The sequence below is a fragment of the Aythya ferina genome (genome assembly GCF_964211825.1).
Source record: "Aythya ferina genome assembly, chromosome: 4".
NCBI classification, from domain to species: domain Eukaryota; kingdom Metazoa; phylum Chordata; class Aves; order Anseriformes; family Anatidae; genus Aythya; species Aythya ferina.
Genome location: NC_140300.1, coordinates 68293490 through 68311894, shown reverse-complemented (window position 1 = coordinate 68311894; position 18405 = coordinate 68293490). Strand labels below are relative to the sequence as shown.

Here is an 18405-nt window from a genome sequence, read left to right as displayed (position 1 = left end):
GATGAAGCTTTGTGTATGAAATGTAAGGCAGATGGGGACTGTGAGAACTAAAAACGCTTTCATCCTTTTTGCCAAATCCTGTGCCGATGATCCAGCCCCTTCTGAAATGATTGAAAAACTGCTGTTTTATTTTTTGGTATCAGGATTCTCCTTCCACCTTCGTCTTGCTTTGAAGAGCATGAACACGCATGGTATTAAAATATGTACTGCCTGAGCAACTTCCATACAACATTCATTCATTCACCTCTCCTATTACTAATAGATGGAAAAGGGAACCATGAGTCAGAAAGCATGGGCTGCTTCAGACTGGCACTAATTTCTTTGAAGACTGAGCAAACCACAGTCTCTAGGCTGAGGATCTGAGTCATATACATGGGTGCACACCATGTTTGGCTAAATGTAACCACGGAATTGCTTGCCATAAAAAGGGATCCTCTGGCAGCACGTATGGCTTGCACATGCAGAGGAATCCCCTACCCCATACTGTTTTACTATTGACTCCAAGAGACTTGCCTCTGTCCTCACCAAACATGCTCCCTGGCCTCTGTTTCCCCACCACAGAGCAGGAAGGGGAGGAATTTTGGGGGGAAAAAATATCTGAATTTCCACTTACAGAGAAAATAAACAAATCATCCATTCCGTTTCTTGGAGTTTGAAAGTGCAGTTTAGTCTTGTGAATAAATAGCTCCTGTTTAGTGTTGTGCCAGAGGGTCAGAGACATGCCAATATAATGCTTCCACACAAATTGCTCTGTCGAAGTCCTGAGGAATATTTTCACACATGCGGGGCATTAATATCAAATGCCAAACATTGATGGCAGCCAAATTATTTCCACATAATTTCTTGGCAAAGTGATGACCAGGGAGGTGAGGATACTAAATCTGTGGCCTGAACTGACTCCAGGCTGGATAATTACGTTTAATTAATTGCTAATAATCTGATGTTTCAGATATTTGCAGTGATCATTTCTCATCATAAGCAGTCATATGCAGTTGCAGAACCTTATGAGACATTTTTGTTTCCCTCTGGAAAGAAATTACACTGATTGGCATATCTGCTCCTCCTAAAATCATTGGGAAATTTGCCAATTACTTCAGTGGGTGCAATATGGAACCCATGAGTTATTATTGCACTTACTAATAATGTACCATAATATCATACAATTACATTACATTTGCATACATTAAAAACGATAACATTTCTGCCTCTGAAGACCAGATAATATACCTCACAGTTTGTATAGCCAGCTAATAAGTTAAGCACTTAGGGACTGTGTGAATGGAGTGTGTCTATGCTTGATTGTGTTTCTAGGATAGAGCTTATAATAAAATAGTATGTATATAAGCCACAATTCCCTCCTCACTCTTTCTTTTGCTCCAGGAGGGGTAGTAATTTTATTTCCATGTATACCCTCAGCCAGTGCCTCTCCTCTGTGCTCATTTAGCTGCATGCATTAGCAGTAGGCAGATTGAGCACGGCTCCCTTCACCCTCTGTCTCGTTCCCCCCATTAATCCCTCATTAACGTGCAAATACAGAAATAAGCAAAGTTCTGGTTCCTTCCTACTCCTTTTCAGAGCCCAACTTGTATTAGCCCCAGAGATACATTTATTTTATTGAAATGAATAATTGCATATGTTGTGCTGCTAAATATGCAAAATTTTCACACATGGAAAAATCCTCCCTATTTAATTCATGGGATGTCATCACAGATTGATTATGCCAAGGCTCTGAGCCTTATTATAAGCTATCCTTTGCCCTCACTTGGACAGAAAACTGTTAGGGGTAGGAAGATCTTTTAGACCAGTTTATTTAGTCTCCTAAAGGCCTACAGGGTTTTGGACCTCTCTTGAGGGAAATTCCACCAACGTAATGTCTTTTTCTGCTGCCAGGTTTAAGTAAATGTTTTAAAACAGTCTGATCGGTGTGTATAAATAGCCCTGGCCTTGAGCAACCTCTCTGACATCTTTTGTAACCCAGCTGATCCAGATCTAAATACTCAGGACCAGGAGAAGACAGCAACTATTTTTGGGTTTGTTTTTTTTCCTGAGATTTTTTTTCACTTTCTCATATTCAATTTTTTAAAACTTCGTACATTGCTGCTCTTTTGGGAATTCTGCAGTTATTCAGAAAAGAAACGCTTATGCAGAAAGAGCCCAGCAACCCAGAAATGCGTTTTTAAGGATTTGTGATTTTTTTTAGTGCACAACCTTACGATACAATTACCATTTATTTTGGAGAATTGCTTTAAATTACTTTGACTTTCTGCATTTTTGTTTTAAAGCTCCCTTCTTCACAATCTTCTTGTTGCCAGAAATAAGGTGTTGATAATTAGACCAAATATCTTCACATATCTGTGCTCATACCCAAGATCCAGATGGGCTGCAAGTGGCTACAGAAACAGTTCTCAGTTTGTTGAATGCAAATCAAGTCTGGACAGTGCAAGCAAATGCTTTTGCTGTCAAATTCTAGCTATTTGTTACACTGAGAGTAGGAGTTAGAAGTCCTATACTGATGCTCTTTGTGGATTTATATGCATTATAAGGGACCTGTTAAGCACTCTAGCTGCCCACATTTCTGTTGTCTCCCTTCAACGGTGTTTATTATTGCATTGCTTCAGAGCAGGAAGAACCTGCCTTCTTGCGGATAGTGGCACCATCTAAGCAATTATATTAATCCTAGAGTTTTCCAGCCTTGTAAGAAAACAGTGTCAAGTACACTGCATAATTTCACCTGCTGCGTAGCTTAGCCACATGAAGAACTAGACTGGGAAATTCAGTATATGTCTAGTAAAGAAGGCAAAGTAGAGGAGATATTCTTTGTGAAAGAGTGTCATTTTGTTACTTATCACCGTGGCAAAGTAGAGTGAAAGGGGTAAAATGAAGATGACTGTTTGAAGTCATTATCCCAGGGCTGTCCTACGCTAGCTCCACACGCATGGTATATAAACGATACACTCCTGAATGAAAGCAGACAGCCTCTACCAGCTCCTCTCTGAAATCTGATGTACAGCAATATGTCAGCTGGTAACGAGGCAGTTGCTTCCTGAGGTATCGCTGCAAATTCCTTTTTTCGTAACCCAGCCTAGAAAGAGATTTTCTATTAGGGTTTACGCTGAAGTGTGTTAGCAGAAGAGGATTGTGATTTAATGCAACAAGGGAAGTGTATCCCCCTGCGTGTGCCCTGCAGTCTGAGGTTGGCAAGATTTTCCTCCTAAATCATTGTTGCTGTTTGTGCGATGTGGTACCCATGGGCAATGCTGGGAAGGAGTGGTCAGATCGGCCTCCCAGCATGTCAAAACAGCACCGAGTCCAGGACGATTCTCTTGCAAATGCTTCATCTGCCTACTCTGGCATAAAGAACAAATCAACAAAGCAGAGGTATCACTGTGGGAATTCCTACATTTGTCGCCCTCAGTTCTGGTCATTGTTCGTTACATCCCAGGTGATCCCATGGAGTCACTAACTATGCCATCAAAAAGCCATGCACCTGTTTGGCCACGGCACAACTGTTGATGCCACTCAAAGTCCACATGTCAAATGACTTTGAATAACCCAAAATCTATCAGAACTTGGTGGCTGTCTCAAAAGACAGTACCCAGAATAGTTTGCTATTCTAAATTAGAAAATCTCAGGAAATCAAAGATTAAAGTTCTTGCTGGTATGTTCGGAGGGAGCTGTTTTATGCATGACTTCATACCTTCAATAGACTATCAGAGAACTGAATTTGTGTCCCAAATGTTAAGAATTATTTCATAATCATTATTAGCCAGTGCTGTCATTATGAGCCTGCTTGCTTCAGCCCCTGAGTAACAGAGTCCACTGCTCCATCGCGCTGTTATAATCAGCCTTATTACAGAAACATAAAATTGTAACCTTCTAAGGCTGCCTGAGCTAGTGCTGTAAGAACTGGGAATAAATTGAAGTAATCTTTAGGCCAGCAGCAGTTGCACTGGGAAAATATAACCATTTTTATGCATGTAATGTACATGCTGCCTCCCCACCCTTTTCATGCTCTTCTCAACAGGACAAAAGCTATCCTCAGACCCCTTTTGCAGTCAAATTAGCTCATCAAAGCAGAACAAGTTTATAACATAGTGTTCGTTGCATATCAAGTGTCCACACACTGCTTTGATTTCCATACTTGGGACTGCAGTTGCTATGTTCTGAGTGTTTCATTTCAAGGGGAAAAGCTATTAGCTGTTTCCCCCCAAAGTAGGTGATTATTTGATGGCTGAAGATGTCAAAGATAATGAAATTAAAAAAAAAAAAAAAATGGGGCTAGGCTGTGATGGTCTCTAGCAGGAAAATGCATCTCATTAGATGGTATTCCCACCAGAGAGGCCTATGGTATTACACGCATGAGTTCCTTTTTGCTGTTGTTAGCTGAGTTTGGGAAGAGCACAGCACGCAGCCTCAGTGACAGTGCACAAGGATGTACAAACAGCAATTAAGCCTGGGCTCCCTGATCGGAGCCTCGCTGAGGTCCCAAGTCGAAGGGCCCAACTGGCTTCCAGTGCTTCAGGAGCACATTGTGCTACACAGGCAGAAGCATTCACGGTACAAATATCTCCTTGTAATCGTGTGCAGGACTCAAAGGGCTCAGGTCCGTGCTTGGCAATAGGGCTCAAACCCTCCCCCCTTTGGTGTTCAGTGATCAGGACAAACTGAACAGGCTGTGGGTGATCCAAGGATCTCTTAATTCAGTTTTCTGGCAATTCTGGAAGGAAAGGGAAAATTGGTCCCGCTATACAAAACATTTACATGTGGAATTTCTATATTCAAGGCTGTTTATGAGAGTGCAGTTTTGAAAAGGCGGTGGTTCTTTCAGAGGCATGTTAGAAGTTTGTTCGTTCTTTGACATCAGCAACAAAGATCACATGCATTGACAAGGGATGCAGGCACCTCCTTTTTCTCCTTTTCTCCCAATATCTTGGCAGGAATTAAGAGCATTTTGGCCAGACTGTGCATTTTGAGGCAGAAAAAAAGGATGTGCTGGTATGAAATACAGTGGTGGTCATTAGAAGATCAGTGCATTACCAGTGATTCCTGCAGCACCGCAACACTTCCTCGCACTTAGAAGAAGCAAAAGAGTTTCCCACCAGAGAGCACTGTGTGGGAAATGTGGCCAAATGTTGGTCTGCTGGTAAGGATAGGGAGCGGGGCTGGCTGTGAGTTTAAGGGTTGCACTGAGATGCATTATGGAGAGTATGGGCAAGGAGGCTGTCAGGCACTGAAGCACATAATAATTGTCTTTTGACTGACAACTTGCTATAACCATGGTGCAGCACTTGTGCCCATCATTACAAGCACTGGGACATTTTCTACAGTGGCAAAATCCCTTCTTCTGTGCAGTGCAGTATCAGAGCAAGCAGGACTTCTCCCTGTAGTGTATCTGTCTAGCAAAAGGAGGTGAACTACAGGAAGGTTAAGGGAGTCATATAAGTTGAATGAGTCTATAGCTTTATGATACTCATATGAAAATAAAATGGGGCTGGATCGTCACTAGAAGTAAATCCTGTGGACAAGATACAATGCGTATCAGCTGAGGTGCTGGTCCTTTTGTTTATCACGTACCAGACGTGCTATATGATAAAAGTCAAATCACAGTGATTGTTATTCACTCACCCACTTCTCATATTATGCAGACAAACTGTTGCTTCTCATCCTTCATATTCTTATGACAATATTGCTGAGAGATTGATAGAGCATCACAAGGTCCCACAACTTTGCAAGCAGACAGACTTCTGCTCCTTCCTTCCTCTGAACGTGACACTGACTGGCAGTCCTTGTGTCTCTGCAGGTCTGATTGTCCGAGAAGTAAGCATCGAGATTTCCCGCCAGCAAGTGGAGGAGCTCTTCGGGCCAGAAGACTACTGGTGCCAGTGCGTCGCCTGGAGCTCTGCTGGCACCACCAAGAGCCGGAAAGCCTACGTCCGCATCGCCTGTGAGTGTCGAGACGGTGGGGTGTGGGTGAAGGAAAGTGGAGCCTCCACCATTTGGGAGAGAGATTTTGGTTCCCACCTATTGGGCTTTGCATTTTCTGCAGTTTTCGATGTGTACTAACATTCAGACCTTTGTAAGCATGCATAAAAAAATCAGTTAGCCTGCTCTTAAGAGCGAGGAAGTCTTCAAAGCCAGGCTGGATGAGGCTTTCAGCAACCTGATCTAGTGGGAAGTGTCCCTGCCCATGGCAGGGGGGTTGGAGCAGATGATCTCTAAGGTTCCCTTCCAACCCAGACCATTCCATGGTTCTGCTTTTCTGAAATCTCATTTTTCTCCTTTGTGTGTGGGGAAAGCAGCAACCTGTATTTCCTATGAACAGCAATTACCTGTCTCAAGAAAAGTGGCTGAAGCAAATGGATAGGAATATTGTCAAAACAAGCTCTGAAATAAGGTGTCTACTGTTCTTTCGTATCTCTGCCATCACATAATAATGTTGCTGTTGCTCAACAAAGAAAAAAATATGTATTTAGCATATCACATAACCAGGTTGGTAAGATTGCAAGCAGTCATCTCAGACCTAATATTTCATTATTGTTATTCATGGTTACTAACCTCCATATTTATTATGAGCCACTCCCCACTTAGACTCCAAGAACACAGGGCAGCCAGTTCACTGAAACCAGATCTTCATTTGACTGTACAAATATTTAATGTTCATTAATTTTCAAAGGGGTGCTTTTCTTTGTAATAGAGTAGTCACGCTGGGGACTCCTGTTTCTCTTTCACATGATGAAATCCTGTTTTGTAAAATGTGAACAAAATATTTCATCTGGAATTGTATCTCTTCATCCATTTTCACCTCAGCAAAAACACATTTTATAACAAAAGGTCATTAGAAGCTGGGTTTGCAGTACACTTACATTTCCTGCACTGGTTCTAAGAATTTATAATGAAAACAGAGAAGTCTTCCAGCTGAATAAAGCATTTCACAGACACATTAGAGGGAGGACTATAGGATGACTCTTGTTTAAAGGTCTCCATTTAGAACTTTATTCTCCTTTTGTTCTTGTGAAAATCCTCCAAGAGTAGTTACCTCCATGTAAATATCCAGACACACATCAAGAAGGTTAAATTTAAATACACATTTTTAAATGTGTACTCCAAGTAACTGAGTGGAAATAAAAGACCTGTACCTTTGAGTACAGGACTAGCCTCAGAGAGGAATTTCTCCAAGGTTAAAGGAAATTAAAAGTATTGTACATGTTCATCCAGCAAAATTAGAAATGCCATTACATATGTGCATAGTGTTTTCCCATGCCAGGGAACCTTTCAAGACTTTGGGCATTTTCTTTTTCTGTAATGAAACAAAAGAGCAATTCCTTTTTTTTTTTTTTTATTTTCCTTCCAAGCAGTCAGCACTTCAGGGAGGCTTAGCAATGTTGGAAAAGGTTTTTTTAGATTATGAGCCCTGTGTTAACTCATTAAGTCGATTTTCATGTCCTGCCAGTTAGCCTATGACAGATGACCATTGAATTAATGCAGTTTACAAGTCAAAGTGTATTTCACTTGATGGCTAAGTAACTTCCATACCTATGCACTTCGTTTTTATATATAGCACGTAATTATTGTATGCACATGGAAGCTATTTTATATCAATTGACATTTCTTCCCAGGTGTACAAATTTCTATTGAAGATGCTCATAATATAGAATTTGCTTCTTTTTCTTACCAAAATGTGGAGATAGGTGAACAATCAGTTTAGCGATTTTTGCAGTGTCCTGGGGTTTCTTTTAGAACAGTCTAATTAAAGAAATTCCAGGGAGTGTTATGTGCTTGTCACTCAAACGCAGCAAAAACAGCTTTGTATTTTAGTGGAGATTTTTTCTTTTGTTCCTGAGTTTGGGATTCTTGGTCAGCTTTGACTAGGCAAGTCACTTTCACTCCTTGGGATTTGGAGTTGAAGTGTCAGGCTGTCAATCTACAGGCTTTTGAACAGCTGCAGAGGCACCTTCTCTGCAAAACTACCTATTTCTGATTTCACAGATTTCTATAAATTTATCAGGTAACTTAGGACTATTCTTTTAGGAACACAGACATAGGATCAGGGATATATACCTCCCTTGTGTGATGTCATTTTGTCTGCAAGATCACTATTTTAAACTGTGGGCTCAGGTATACTGGTATTTATCAATACTCACAGCCTTGATTCCAAAGGACTGAACATGGCCTGTCAATATAATTGTTGTTCCCTACCTGAACTTCAAGCACAGCTGAAAAGTCTGCCAACAGTTACTCAGTATTCCATGAGACAGGGAAGTAAGGCAGGGTTCATGCAGTATTTATGAATCTGGTCCAAGATTTAGGAGAGACAGAAGAGTCCAGCTCTCCAGCTCTGCCTGCATCTGTAGTTGCTTATGTCCCCAATGCAGTCTTCACTTTTAATTCATATAAAAAGCAAGCACTGATACCTTTGGCAAAGGTAAGGAGTGAATGGAGCATGTAAAGTGCTCTATTTAATTTATTATTTAATTTAATATCATTTATTTATTATTTATTTTATTGTTTAATTTATTGTGTATTTTAATACCTGAACATAGTGATTTCACCTCAGCATGTACAACTGTAGCGTAATTAGCCATTCCTATCACATTAAGAAAAAAAATCTTTTCTTCTTCTTCCTTTCCCTTTCTCTCTCTTCCTTCTCCATCTCCTCTTTCTGTCTTTTCTCCCTTATGACCACTGGTCTTATTCAGGAATTGCTGTGTCGTCTCAAGGACTGGAGCAGCACTCCATTAAAACAAACAAAAAATAATAGCATTCAACATCTCTGTTCACTGAGCGTGTAATAGAATTAACTGAAAAGTAATTTGAAAGTGTGAAAAATGTGCATCCTGGAAAAGTGGCTTGTATTTGTTTAATGCAGGGTCAGGCATGTGTCAGAAAGTACATAACAACCTAGTCAATGAAAGTTCTCTATGAAAATCAATTGCAACATCGCTCTAGCCAAGTAAAGAGCCTCGGTTATTCAGGAAGGGAGTAATCTATAAATATGGAGTGAAGATTCTGCTGCATTTCAAAGGCTGCACATGCTAGCCATACAAATAAGAAGAGGCTGATTCAAGCCAACAACCTGGCTCCCCAAAGTGTTTGGGGCATTTAATGGCATCTCACCACTGCACTCCTGGCCCTCCTGTATGCTCCCTTCTGGGCAGGCTGTTTCTGAAAAGGAGCAGCAAGACAGGTGATAGAAACATCATTATTTTCAGCTTCTTTCATATGCCATGGAATTCATCTTCCTGAGGCACTGGTCTCCCCATGAGAGTGGAGCTGAGCATTTTGTCCTCTCGAATTAGCAGATTCGCTGGGATTAATTTTCACTCTGCCATTCGTGATAGCTCCCTAACCAACAAAAGCGGGGACTCCTTATGTACATCTTGGTGGAGCTGGAAAAATATAAGATTGTTGTCTGAGATATTGGCCTATGAAAGTGCTAAAATGCATTTCCTACGTGTTCATACGTTTCTTCTTTATTCTAAGCACATGTAATCAGGTGCATTGGAGTCACTAATAGGTTTTGATACAGTTCTTCTACTCAATTTAAACAAATGGACAGAGGAAGGATGAAGTTTGGGTAGCTTTCTCTTTGGCTAAAAAAAAAAAAAATCAAGCCCAATATAAAGTTTTAATGTGAATTTTATGTAACAAGGCTGATGTCATTTAACAGGTAAAACCTAACAGGGCACAGTTCCTGTTTTAAGGATGAATGATGCCTGAGCGTGTGTGAGCAAGAGCAGAGTTAAACCCACTAGAAAATACATCTGATAAAGACTAAACAATAGCCTCAGGATTTGACCTAATTTTTAGATCAGATAATAACAGGGTGGCTAAGACAAATTGCTTTGAGCCCATGTGCTCAAAGCAGCCTCACTTTTCATTTGCTCCAGTTTTGTGTTGGTGTAGCCTCACTGACTTCATGACGTTAACCAAGGCTGTCCTTGAGAAAATACAGTGAGAATATAAGCCCTAAATCTGCTGTCAGGTTTTGGATTTGTTGAAAACAAGTAAGAAAATAACAGCTTTTTCTGTAACTTCTGTTGAATGATCTTTTTTTGGTGTAATGAATCTGGAGAGTCTCTTCTTTTCTCTTAGTAATTATCCTAAAATCAAAGTTTGAAAAAGGAAGGAAGGAAGGAAGGAAGGAAGGAAGGAAGGAAGGAAGGAAGGAAGGAAGGGAGGGAGGGAGGGAGGGAGGGAGGGAGGGAGGGAGGGAGGGAGGGAGGGAGGGAGGGAGGGAGGAAGGAAGGAAGGAAGGAACTTAATTTTCACTTAAAGTGAATATCATTTTAAAAACCCCTGATGTAGTAAAGAACTGCAGTAGTTAATCTTTTGTATAATTTCATATTAGTTTTCTGTCTACTTATCTAGAAGCCTTTTTTTCCCCAGACACTTTTTCAAAGGAATGTAGCTAATATATGCATGTCAGATGCTGTATACTGATAGGATAAATGTGGTACAGAAAAGTAGACTAGTTTACCTGATGGTTTATCTCCGCTTACAAGGGGTATGCAGTCATAGAAAGAAACAGATATAAAAAATAAAATAAAATAAAATAAAATAAAATAAAATAAAATAAAATAAAATAAAATAAAATAAAATAAAATAAAATAAAATAAAATAAAATAATAAAATAAAAATCACAGATTCATTACTGACTGTCAATTATCTCCCCTTTTAGTATTGCGGCTGCAGTGCCTTTCTTCCCCCTGCCTTCACACTAAGGCAACGTTATGAGCATGTAATCCTGTAGCCACCAAAGGCTTTTGTTGGCTACACCAAAACATGCATTTTGTAGCCACCAATGCATATTGCAATAGATATAAATTTGGTGCACAGCAGGATAAGGAGGGAGAACTGGGAAGGATAACACTTGAAAGTTTTAATAGGAAGGCATGTCCAGGATGTGCCCTATTAAAAACAACAATGAGAGAATGTTTTGTGCATTTTGATAAGAGATAGGACCTTAATTTCTTCTCTGTGCACCATTTCAGTTATTCCTAATCAATATCTGCTTCGTGTAGTTAATGAGGGGATAACTGCATTGCGTGGTCTGGAGCTGAGACTGCTGAAGAAACAACAGAAACAATGTCAGATCACAGAAAGGGCAGCACGGGAGTTAACTGAGCATTTAACATACTTAGTACAGTAACTCTGCTTTCCCCCTTCACAGGCCTGTTTGTCTACTGCTTCCCAAATTAACAGGCGTGACCAATTCTCAGACTTAAGGATGCAATTGCAGCAGTAATAAATACACATAAATAAGCAATAAAAATGCTGTAAATGCAAACCACATTGTGGTTTTTATTTACGGCTTAAGGTTTTATGCTTTAAGGTTTCTTTTAACAACTTAAGGTTTTATAAATTAAGATGGACATTCTCTTCATTGTTAGCATTGTTTAAAATATGAAATAACGCCTTTACTAAATGTATATGGATTTAAATCCCCTTGCAGGAGCCTTGAGAATATCCTATGCTAACATGCCCAAGAAATGATCATCTTTCAATGGAGTCTGTTTAGTGAGTGATGATGAAACATGGATGCAATCGAGAAGTTAACAAAAGTTTGTGTACATTTTGGTCATGATGAGCCATCTGTGTGAGTCAAAGTAGCATATTAGAAGAGCAACAGCAACAAATTCCATGTTTATATATATTGTTTGCTGTTTTACTGTTTCAGTGTGTTATAGATTCAACTCTACCTGTAAATTGTAATGTGCACTTGGTGTTTCTAATGTCTATCTTCAGAGCATTTAGTTCATCTGTCATCTAGGTCCGGTTGAGGTGTCATTTGAACTTCACATTTAGATTTTCTTGAAAAACAATGAATTTAGATCCCATCTGCAATAACCAAATAAAGTAATGAACAGTAAAGTTAAGTTTATAAGTTAGTTCTCAGGTTAAGCTTACAAAACAAAACAAGAAATATCTAGCTATCAAGTAAAAATATAAGAGGAGGAGAAGGGTGTGATCGATGCGTGCCTAGGAACCCATCTGCTCAGTGAATTCTTTATGAAGTGGGCTTGCTTGAATTTTTTACAGTTGTACCAATATTGAACGTGTTGAGTGGGTACTTCATTATAGACGTAGCCCACGTGGAAGCTGTGTTGTAAAAGGCTGTTTTGTCTTACCAGCACCTGGCTGAACTAGCTTAGAGCTGAAGGGGGAGGAATGGGACAAATGATTTTTCAGCAGGCATGCAGGCAGTGAGTGAGGCTTCAAGCAGCTGCCAAGGGTAAGTGTTATCCCCGGCTGGCTGAAGATGCCATCAGCAGAATGAGGGTCTGGCAGGTGTGCATCTCCCATTTGCTCAGGCAGTGAGTATATAGTGAATAACAGAGGACAGCAGGTCATAGGATCAAGCAAAGCATCTTACAGGTGGTAGCCCAGCAAGTGAGGGGTGTTCATCAACTTGTTCAGTATCTGAGGTCAGCAGATGTAGTGTCCTGCATCTCCAAATCATGTTGTGCTCTTCCAAGTAATCCTTCTCTGTCTCCATCAGCTGGGATATGAAAGTTGATGTGGCTTCTTGGCCACATGAGATGACAGCCAGAGGCCTCACTCCCTGGGCTGAAGAACTAGAAACAAGCTCAGCTCGAGCCATGAGGTACCACACTTGGAAAAGGGGAAGCTTCTTCATCTTTACTGCTCCTCTCCAGTCTGAGAAGGTGGCGGGGGCAGCCTTACAATGCTGTGACATGTGCCAGATTTGAGCAGTCCCTCCAAAGAAGGAAGGAGCAGCACGGAGTTGTGCACTGAATACAAAGATGGGGTTTTGAGGTGTTGACTCCCATCCCCAGTTCCACGTATTGATGCTTGGGCCAGTTACAAGCACAGCCCAGTCTAGCTTCAATCTCATCCCACAGGCAACAAGGCACAGAAGCGTGCCCTAGGAGGGTAAGTCAGCTTTGATCAATGCCCAGCATGCGTCTGATACAGCGGGGGACTCTGCAGAGAGAGGCACCCCACTTACAACTGACAGAGGTTTCAGGGGGATCCCCTGGGCTGATGACACTCTTGTAACAGTCTCAGTGGAAGTCTGGTTTGATCTAATTAACAACAAAGAGCTGAAACCACACAAGGACAAAATGAAAGAAAAGAGAATTTTTATATATAACCTTTCCATCATTTACCCACCAGTGTGATTGAGCATGACAAAGGTTGTAAATTCAGCTGTGAACAGAAGAGAGAGGATGAAGTATATCTGATAGCACCTGTTTTCTTACATTTGGACTGCAGTTCAGTCTCTAATGCTTTTTTTTTTAGGGGAAAAAAAAAAAAAAAAGGTTATTAACTTCACCAGCACCACAGAAAGTGATGGCAGAGGAACAGGCCAGTTTTACAATACTATTCATGTTTTTCTAACTCAGCACCAATCAATCATCTATGTTTGGGAAATAAATGCAGTGACATATGTTTTTACAAGAGCACAGATCCTCTTTCGTTACACAGAACATCAGTGATGTTTTCCCACTCTTTTTCCACAATTATTTTTCTGTTTGGGCATTTCTTATTAGTCTGGATAAAATTAAAAGACTAGACTTGGATTAGAGAGCTTGGCTACCTATTGATATAACAGTTAAAAGGATGCCAAGCCTTGTTCCCCCTTTTCAAGTGTTTTATCTGCATTTTTTGCACATAGTACATTTGGTTTTATATGGATGCCTATATGTACTGCCCGGAAGAAGTAAACTGTCATATATATGTTCTCCTTGTGAAGGTCTTTTCATATTCTTAAAAACTTGTTTTTCTGACAACAGACATCAAATGTATGTTCTTTTCTCAATGGGCATAGCTAACAGGAAAGTTGGATAAAAAATAACGTGGCTTTTCTTTTTGTATTCTTAAAGCTTGCTCATTTTTTTTAAACATATTTATAGAAGGAAAGATGGAGTTACTAGAAGGAGCACAGAATAAAGAGTCTTTAAGGTCTACCAAGGGCAGAAATCCATCTTTCTCTGACAGTAATGCGGCATTGTTCTGTTCATTTCTGGTTTACATCTAATTCCTGTCTGACAAGTGTCCGTTTTTCATTCTCATTCATTAGTCACCCTTGCATTAGCACTGACTTGAAGGCATCTGACCTGCCTCTTATCACGTTTCTCAGAAATGATAAAAGATATCCTTAAAGTTTTACCCACCCACCCATCACAGCAAAATACAGAGCAATAGAAAGGAGGTAAAATACATTTGGTTAAAAAAAAAAAAAAAAAAAAAAAAAAGGCTATTCTTTACTCTTTTGTAGAAGATGACAGGTAGAAAATGAACTAAGGACATGCTATGAGTTCGTATAGAAACTATTACCGTTAGCAGGTGAAAATGCAACTTTTGAGCTGTTTGTAAGCTAAATATGCATTAAACTTAAAAGGAATTTAACAATGCATCAAAATTAAGCTCTAATGCCCCTCTCCCCACCAAACACATAGAAATTCAGGAATAAAGTTAACAATATGGCATACACTGAGATTTTGATTTCCCATTACACTATTTCAGTTTTATGCTTGTGGAAATTCTCTCATTTCAATGCAGCTCTGAATGCAGCCATCTGTCCTTAACAGAGAGGCTTGCACAGAAGTATTTCAGGAGTCTCGGATGAAAGTCTCATCTTAAGTATGCTGTAAATGTGCTGCAGTATATGCCACAAGAGCCCTCTCTGAATTTACTAAGATTCTACGTTAGTAAAGAAAATAGTCTAGCTCAAGGTGGCAGACCAGAATTTTAATTCTTCTCCTTCTTTTCTTTTTATGAAGAAAGCCTTGAAGAGAAGTTAGAGGCAGGGGGGGGAAACCTGATGGTGGTACAGGCTGTCCCCTGGGCCTGGCGGTGATATCCTCACCTGTGGCTGGGTGCAAGATGTGAAGGTGCCCACAAGCAGAACAAGGGGGACCTTTCAGCATCGCTTCCCACCAGGGCTTGCTCCACTCTGAAGTGATGAGCTGTGGCAGCAATGCTGCCTGTATAACGGGAGTATCGCTAATGCAATCAGGGATTATTCTTCATTACTAAAATTATAATGGAAAGGAAGTGCAGGTGCACTAAATAAGTGTCTCTCCCTATTGAGGGGTAGGGGGAAGAAGGCTCTCTCACCATCATGTTAACAGGGCTGCTGCTGACCTGAAGCTTTAATAATTCACACTGCCTCTTCACAGACAAAGAGGTCCTGACACAGAATGGATCAAATATTTTATTGTTGTGTTGTTTATTTTAAGGCATATTTTCTGAAGATTGTTAAAACTTTTTTTTTTTTTTTTTTTTTTTTTTTTTATGGGATGTATTTTATTTGTCTTTTACCATTCTGTGGGAAAATGTACCCCTTCTGCCCTTGCTTGCAAGCAATCGTAACTTCTCTGACGCTTCCGAAAAGTGACAAATGTGTTTGAAAAGGCTCCCTTTGGAAAAGATCCAAAGTCCCTCAGTACATTAGCAAGCTCACCCACTCCTGGTTGATAGTGTGAAGTTGCCGTGATGGCTATAACTGTTAAATGGAAAAGGAAGCTGAAGACTGAAGAACTGGAAGGAAGTCTTGATCTAAAGAAATCACGCTGCAAGGGCCATAGGAAAAAGGAGTGATTTCAAAACTCATTTCTGTCCCAGCGGGGACTTTCATGATAGCTACAGAAAGTGAGGAAATTATTTGTCCAGGCCCTCCACTTCTTCATCATCTAAAAACCCACCTTATTAACTTGCTTGTCTTTTGCAACCAGTGAACCTTATGCCTGCTTAGGTAAGAAGTGCCCTGCACAGCTGCCATCTGTAGCTATTAGTAGGTGGCAGGGCTGCAGGGGAAGGTGGTGGGTAGCTCTGGCTGCATAAGGCTGTAAACGTGGGAGGGAGCCAACAGAATAGGGGATAAAAGCTCCCAGTCTTGTAAATACACAATCAAGTACTTTTTTTTTTTTTTTTTTCTTTTCCAAATGAGTATCATTTACTCAACGGTATCTAATGGCTCCTTTGAGAACATTGCTGTCTATTATGTCAAGGCCCCTACTTAGCGTATTTTTAGTTTGTGGATCATTGACCCACTGCAAAGCAGTGGCGCTGCTCAAGTGCTTCACGCCCAGCGAGGCTCTGCAGCGTAGGAGGGGAGCTGGGGGAGCCGCATCCCATGGGATTCCTCTCACCTCCCATAACTGTGCTGCGGCACTTCCCAGGGAAAACAGGCCATGCAGTTACAGCTGCTGAGAATAAAGAGGGTAAAGTGTTAGGTTTTTTGTTTGCTTTTTGCCTTTTTTTTATTGTTATTACACATTTTTAGACTTAATGCTGTTTACTTTTGTTTGCATTAAAATTGGTGTTTTTTTTTTTTCTGGAGGCAAGCATTTTGTGAGTGAGGTGATTGCTGTGCACACGTGAGGCTGCTGGAAACTTCAGAGCTCTATTAATGTTTCAGGAAGGTAGGGAGGACAGTAAATCAATATGTCAAGGAAAAGCCTCGGATTATTATCTGTCTAATCTGGCTCTACTGTATTCATCCCTCCATATCCGAACACATGAATGCTATTATTAATGGGCTATTTATTGCTGTGCTTATATTCTTCTATTACTGGCTGCATAATCACTTTCTCACTTATCTTCGTGATATTAGAGCGCAGTGCATCTGTTATAATTGTCCATAGCACGTATGTATGTGTACATTATGTGTATTAAAATATACCTGATGTGGAGGGAATTCTTCTCCACTGGAGATACCTGTGGAACTAGCAGTAATATAGTCCGAGTTATCGCTCATCTAAAGCAAACTGCTTTAACCCAGCATGACATGTGCCCAGGATACGTACAGGTGTCAGGGACAGACCTAATCTCTCCAGTTGTTTTGCTGTGATCCCTCTCACATGTAGCCTCCCTGGCCCAGAGTACCACCAGCATGTCAAGGATGCCAACAGACACAACCAGGCAGAGCTTGACATGTCATCCAATAACATTTCCAGTTCTGTCTTCCATGGTGTAGGTTAAAGCCCCCTACATCAACATCTGGGGTTAAAATGGTGGATTTTTTTGCTTATTTTCTAAAGCCAGACTGGCTCTTTGATATGGATTCCAGCATGGCCCCGTGTCCACCTGCAGCAGGGACAGGCAGCAGGGAAGTGTCCCCAGCTGCTACTGGGGCTGAATGCTCGCCTTTCCCTCTCCACCCTGGCACAATGGAGAGTGTGTCAGACCATGGTGGAAATGGGGATCCAGTGGTAAGAGGAAATTCCCAAGTCCATTTTACCACCGATGCAAATATGTTACAGAAGTAACAAAAAAACTAAGCTTCTGTGCTTTAGTTTTACAGGTTGTTATAAATTGCTTTAACTTTTTTCAGTGTTTCACTGGCATAGCTTAGCGAACATAAATTACCTGAAGATGGGATTTCTTTTTCCTTTTGTTCTGTGTCTGAACATGACCTTTCACAGCAAGGCCTTGGTTCTTGGCTGGGTTCACGTGTACTACCACAATATAAATAATAAATCCACTATGAAACCTCTGACCATTTAATACTTGAATGAAGTGAAAACATGTCTCGGTGTTGAGTGCTCCACTTTCCAGGGAGGACATATGCTATTTTCTCTGTTTAGTAAGACCTCTCACATCTGAGGCGGTACAGCAATCAAATGTGATATGCACCACCAGCTATTAACACAATTAATTCGTCTCCTTCTCCCCCTCTTTCTCCCTCCTCAGATCTCCGGAAGACTTTTGAGCAGGAGCCCCTGGGGAAAGAAGTGTCCCTGGAGCAAGAGGTCCTTCTCCAGTGCCGTCCCCCTGAAGGCATCCCAGTAGCTGAGGTGAGCAGCGGTGGTGTTTTGCCCCAAGCAGCTGGCATTTGGGTATCCTAACTGAGGCCTGATCCGTGGCTAATGGGGCAGAGAATGAGGGCATGTCATGATGAATGGGTGGTAATGGAGAGCTGACTGCCTGCTGCTGGTAGACAGGATTGATCGGGAACTGATTAATGGCTTTGGAAGCGATCACGGTGTCTTGCTGGGCAGAGCTATAGGAGGTTTGGTTTCAGGTTTTTGTTCTCTGTCAGAAATCATAGTTAAAACTGGTGTCCAAAGGACACATAGCTGGTGGGGCACACTAATACCATCCTATTATCTTTCCTTGGCCTTTTAAAGAAAAGGCCATTTCAGTTATTGAAAGAGGCATCTTTCAAACATGTTATAAAGACATTTTAATTCTTTGTTTGCTAGATTTTATTTCCCTCACATATTTGTGCATATACTTGTGTGTGCACCGGCTGGCCAGCTAGGTGCAAGAGAATGTATCATGGTCCAGTATGGGTTCCCAGGTAAGGCAACACAAGGTGGGGGCAAGTAGGGGATACATCTGCAAAATAATCCATTTTCTTAGGTTTATCTGTAGTTCTCATTGGCTTTTAAGTAATAGAGAATGGGGAGCCTTCCGTCTACCTGGCAGGAGCAA

General features: G+C 40.9%; 1 protein-coding gene across 8 annotated transcripts in view; it reads left to right on the top strand.

The window, feature by feature from the left end:
* The window catches only part of UNC5C (unc-5 netrin receptor C), a 371609-nt gene that overhangs the window by 296251 nt on the left and 56953 nt on the right, over window positions 1–18405 (top strand). For all 8 annotated transcript variants that reach the window (XM_084516955.1, XM_084516962.1, XM_084516959.1 and 5 more), the window contains 2 exons: window positions 5801–5944; window positions 17662–17765. In XM_084516955.1, the coding sequence (XP_084373081.1) occupies window positions 5801–5944; window positions 17662–17765 (248 nt within the window). The remainder of the gene's footprint in view (window positions 1–5800; window positions 5945–17661; window positions 17766–18405) is intronic.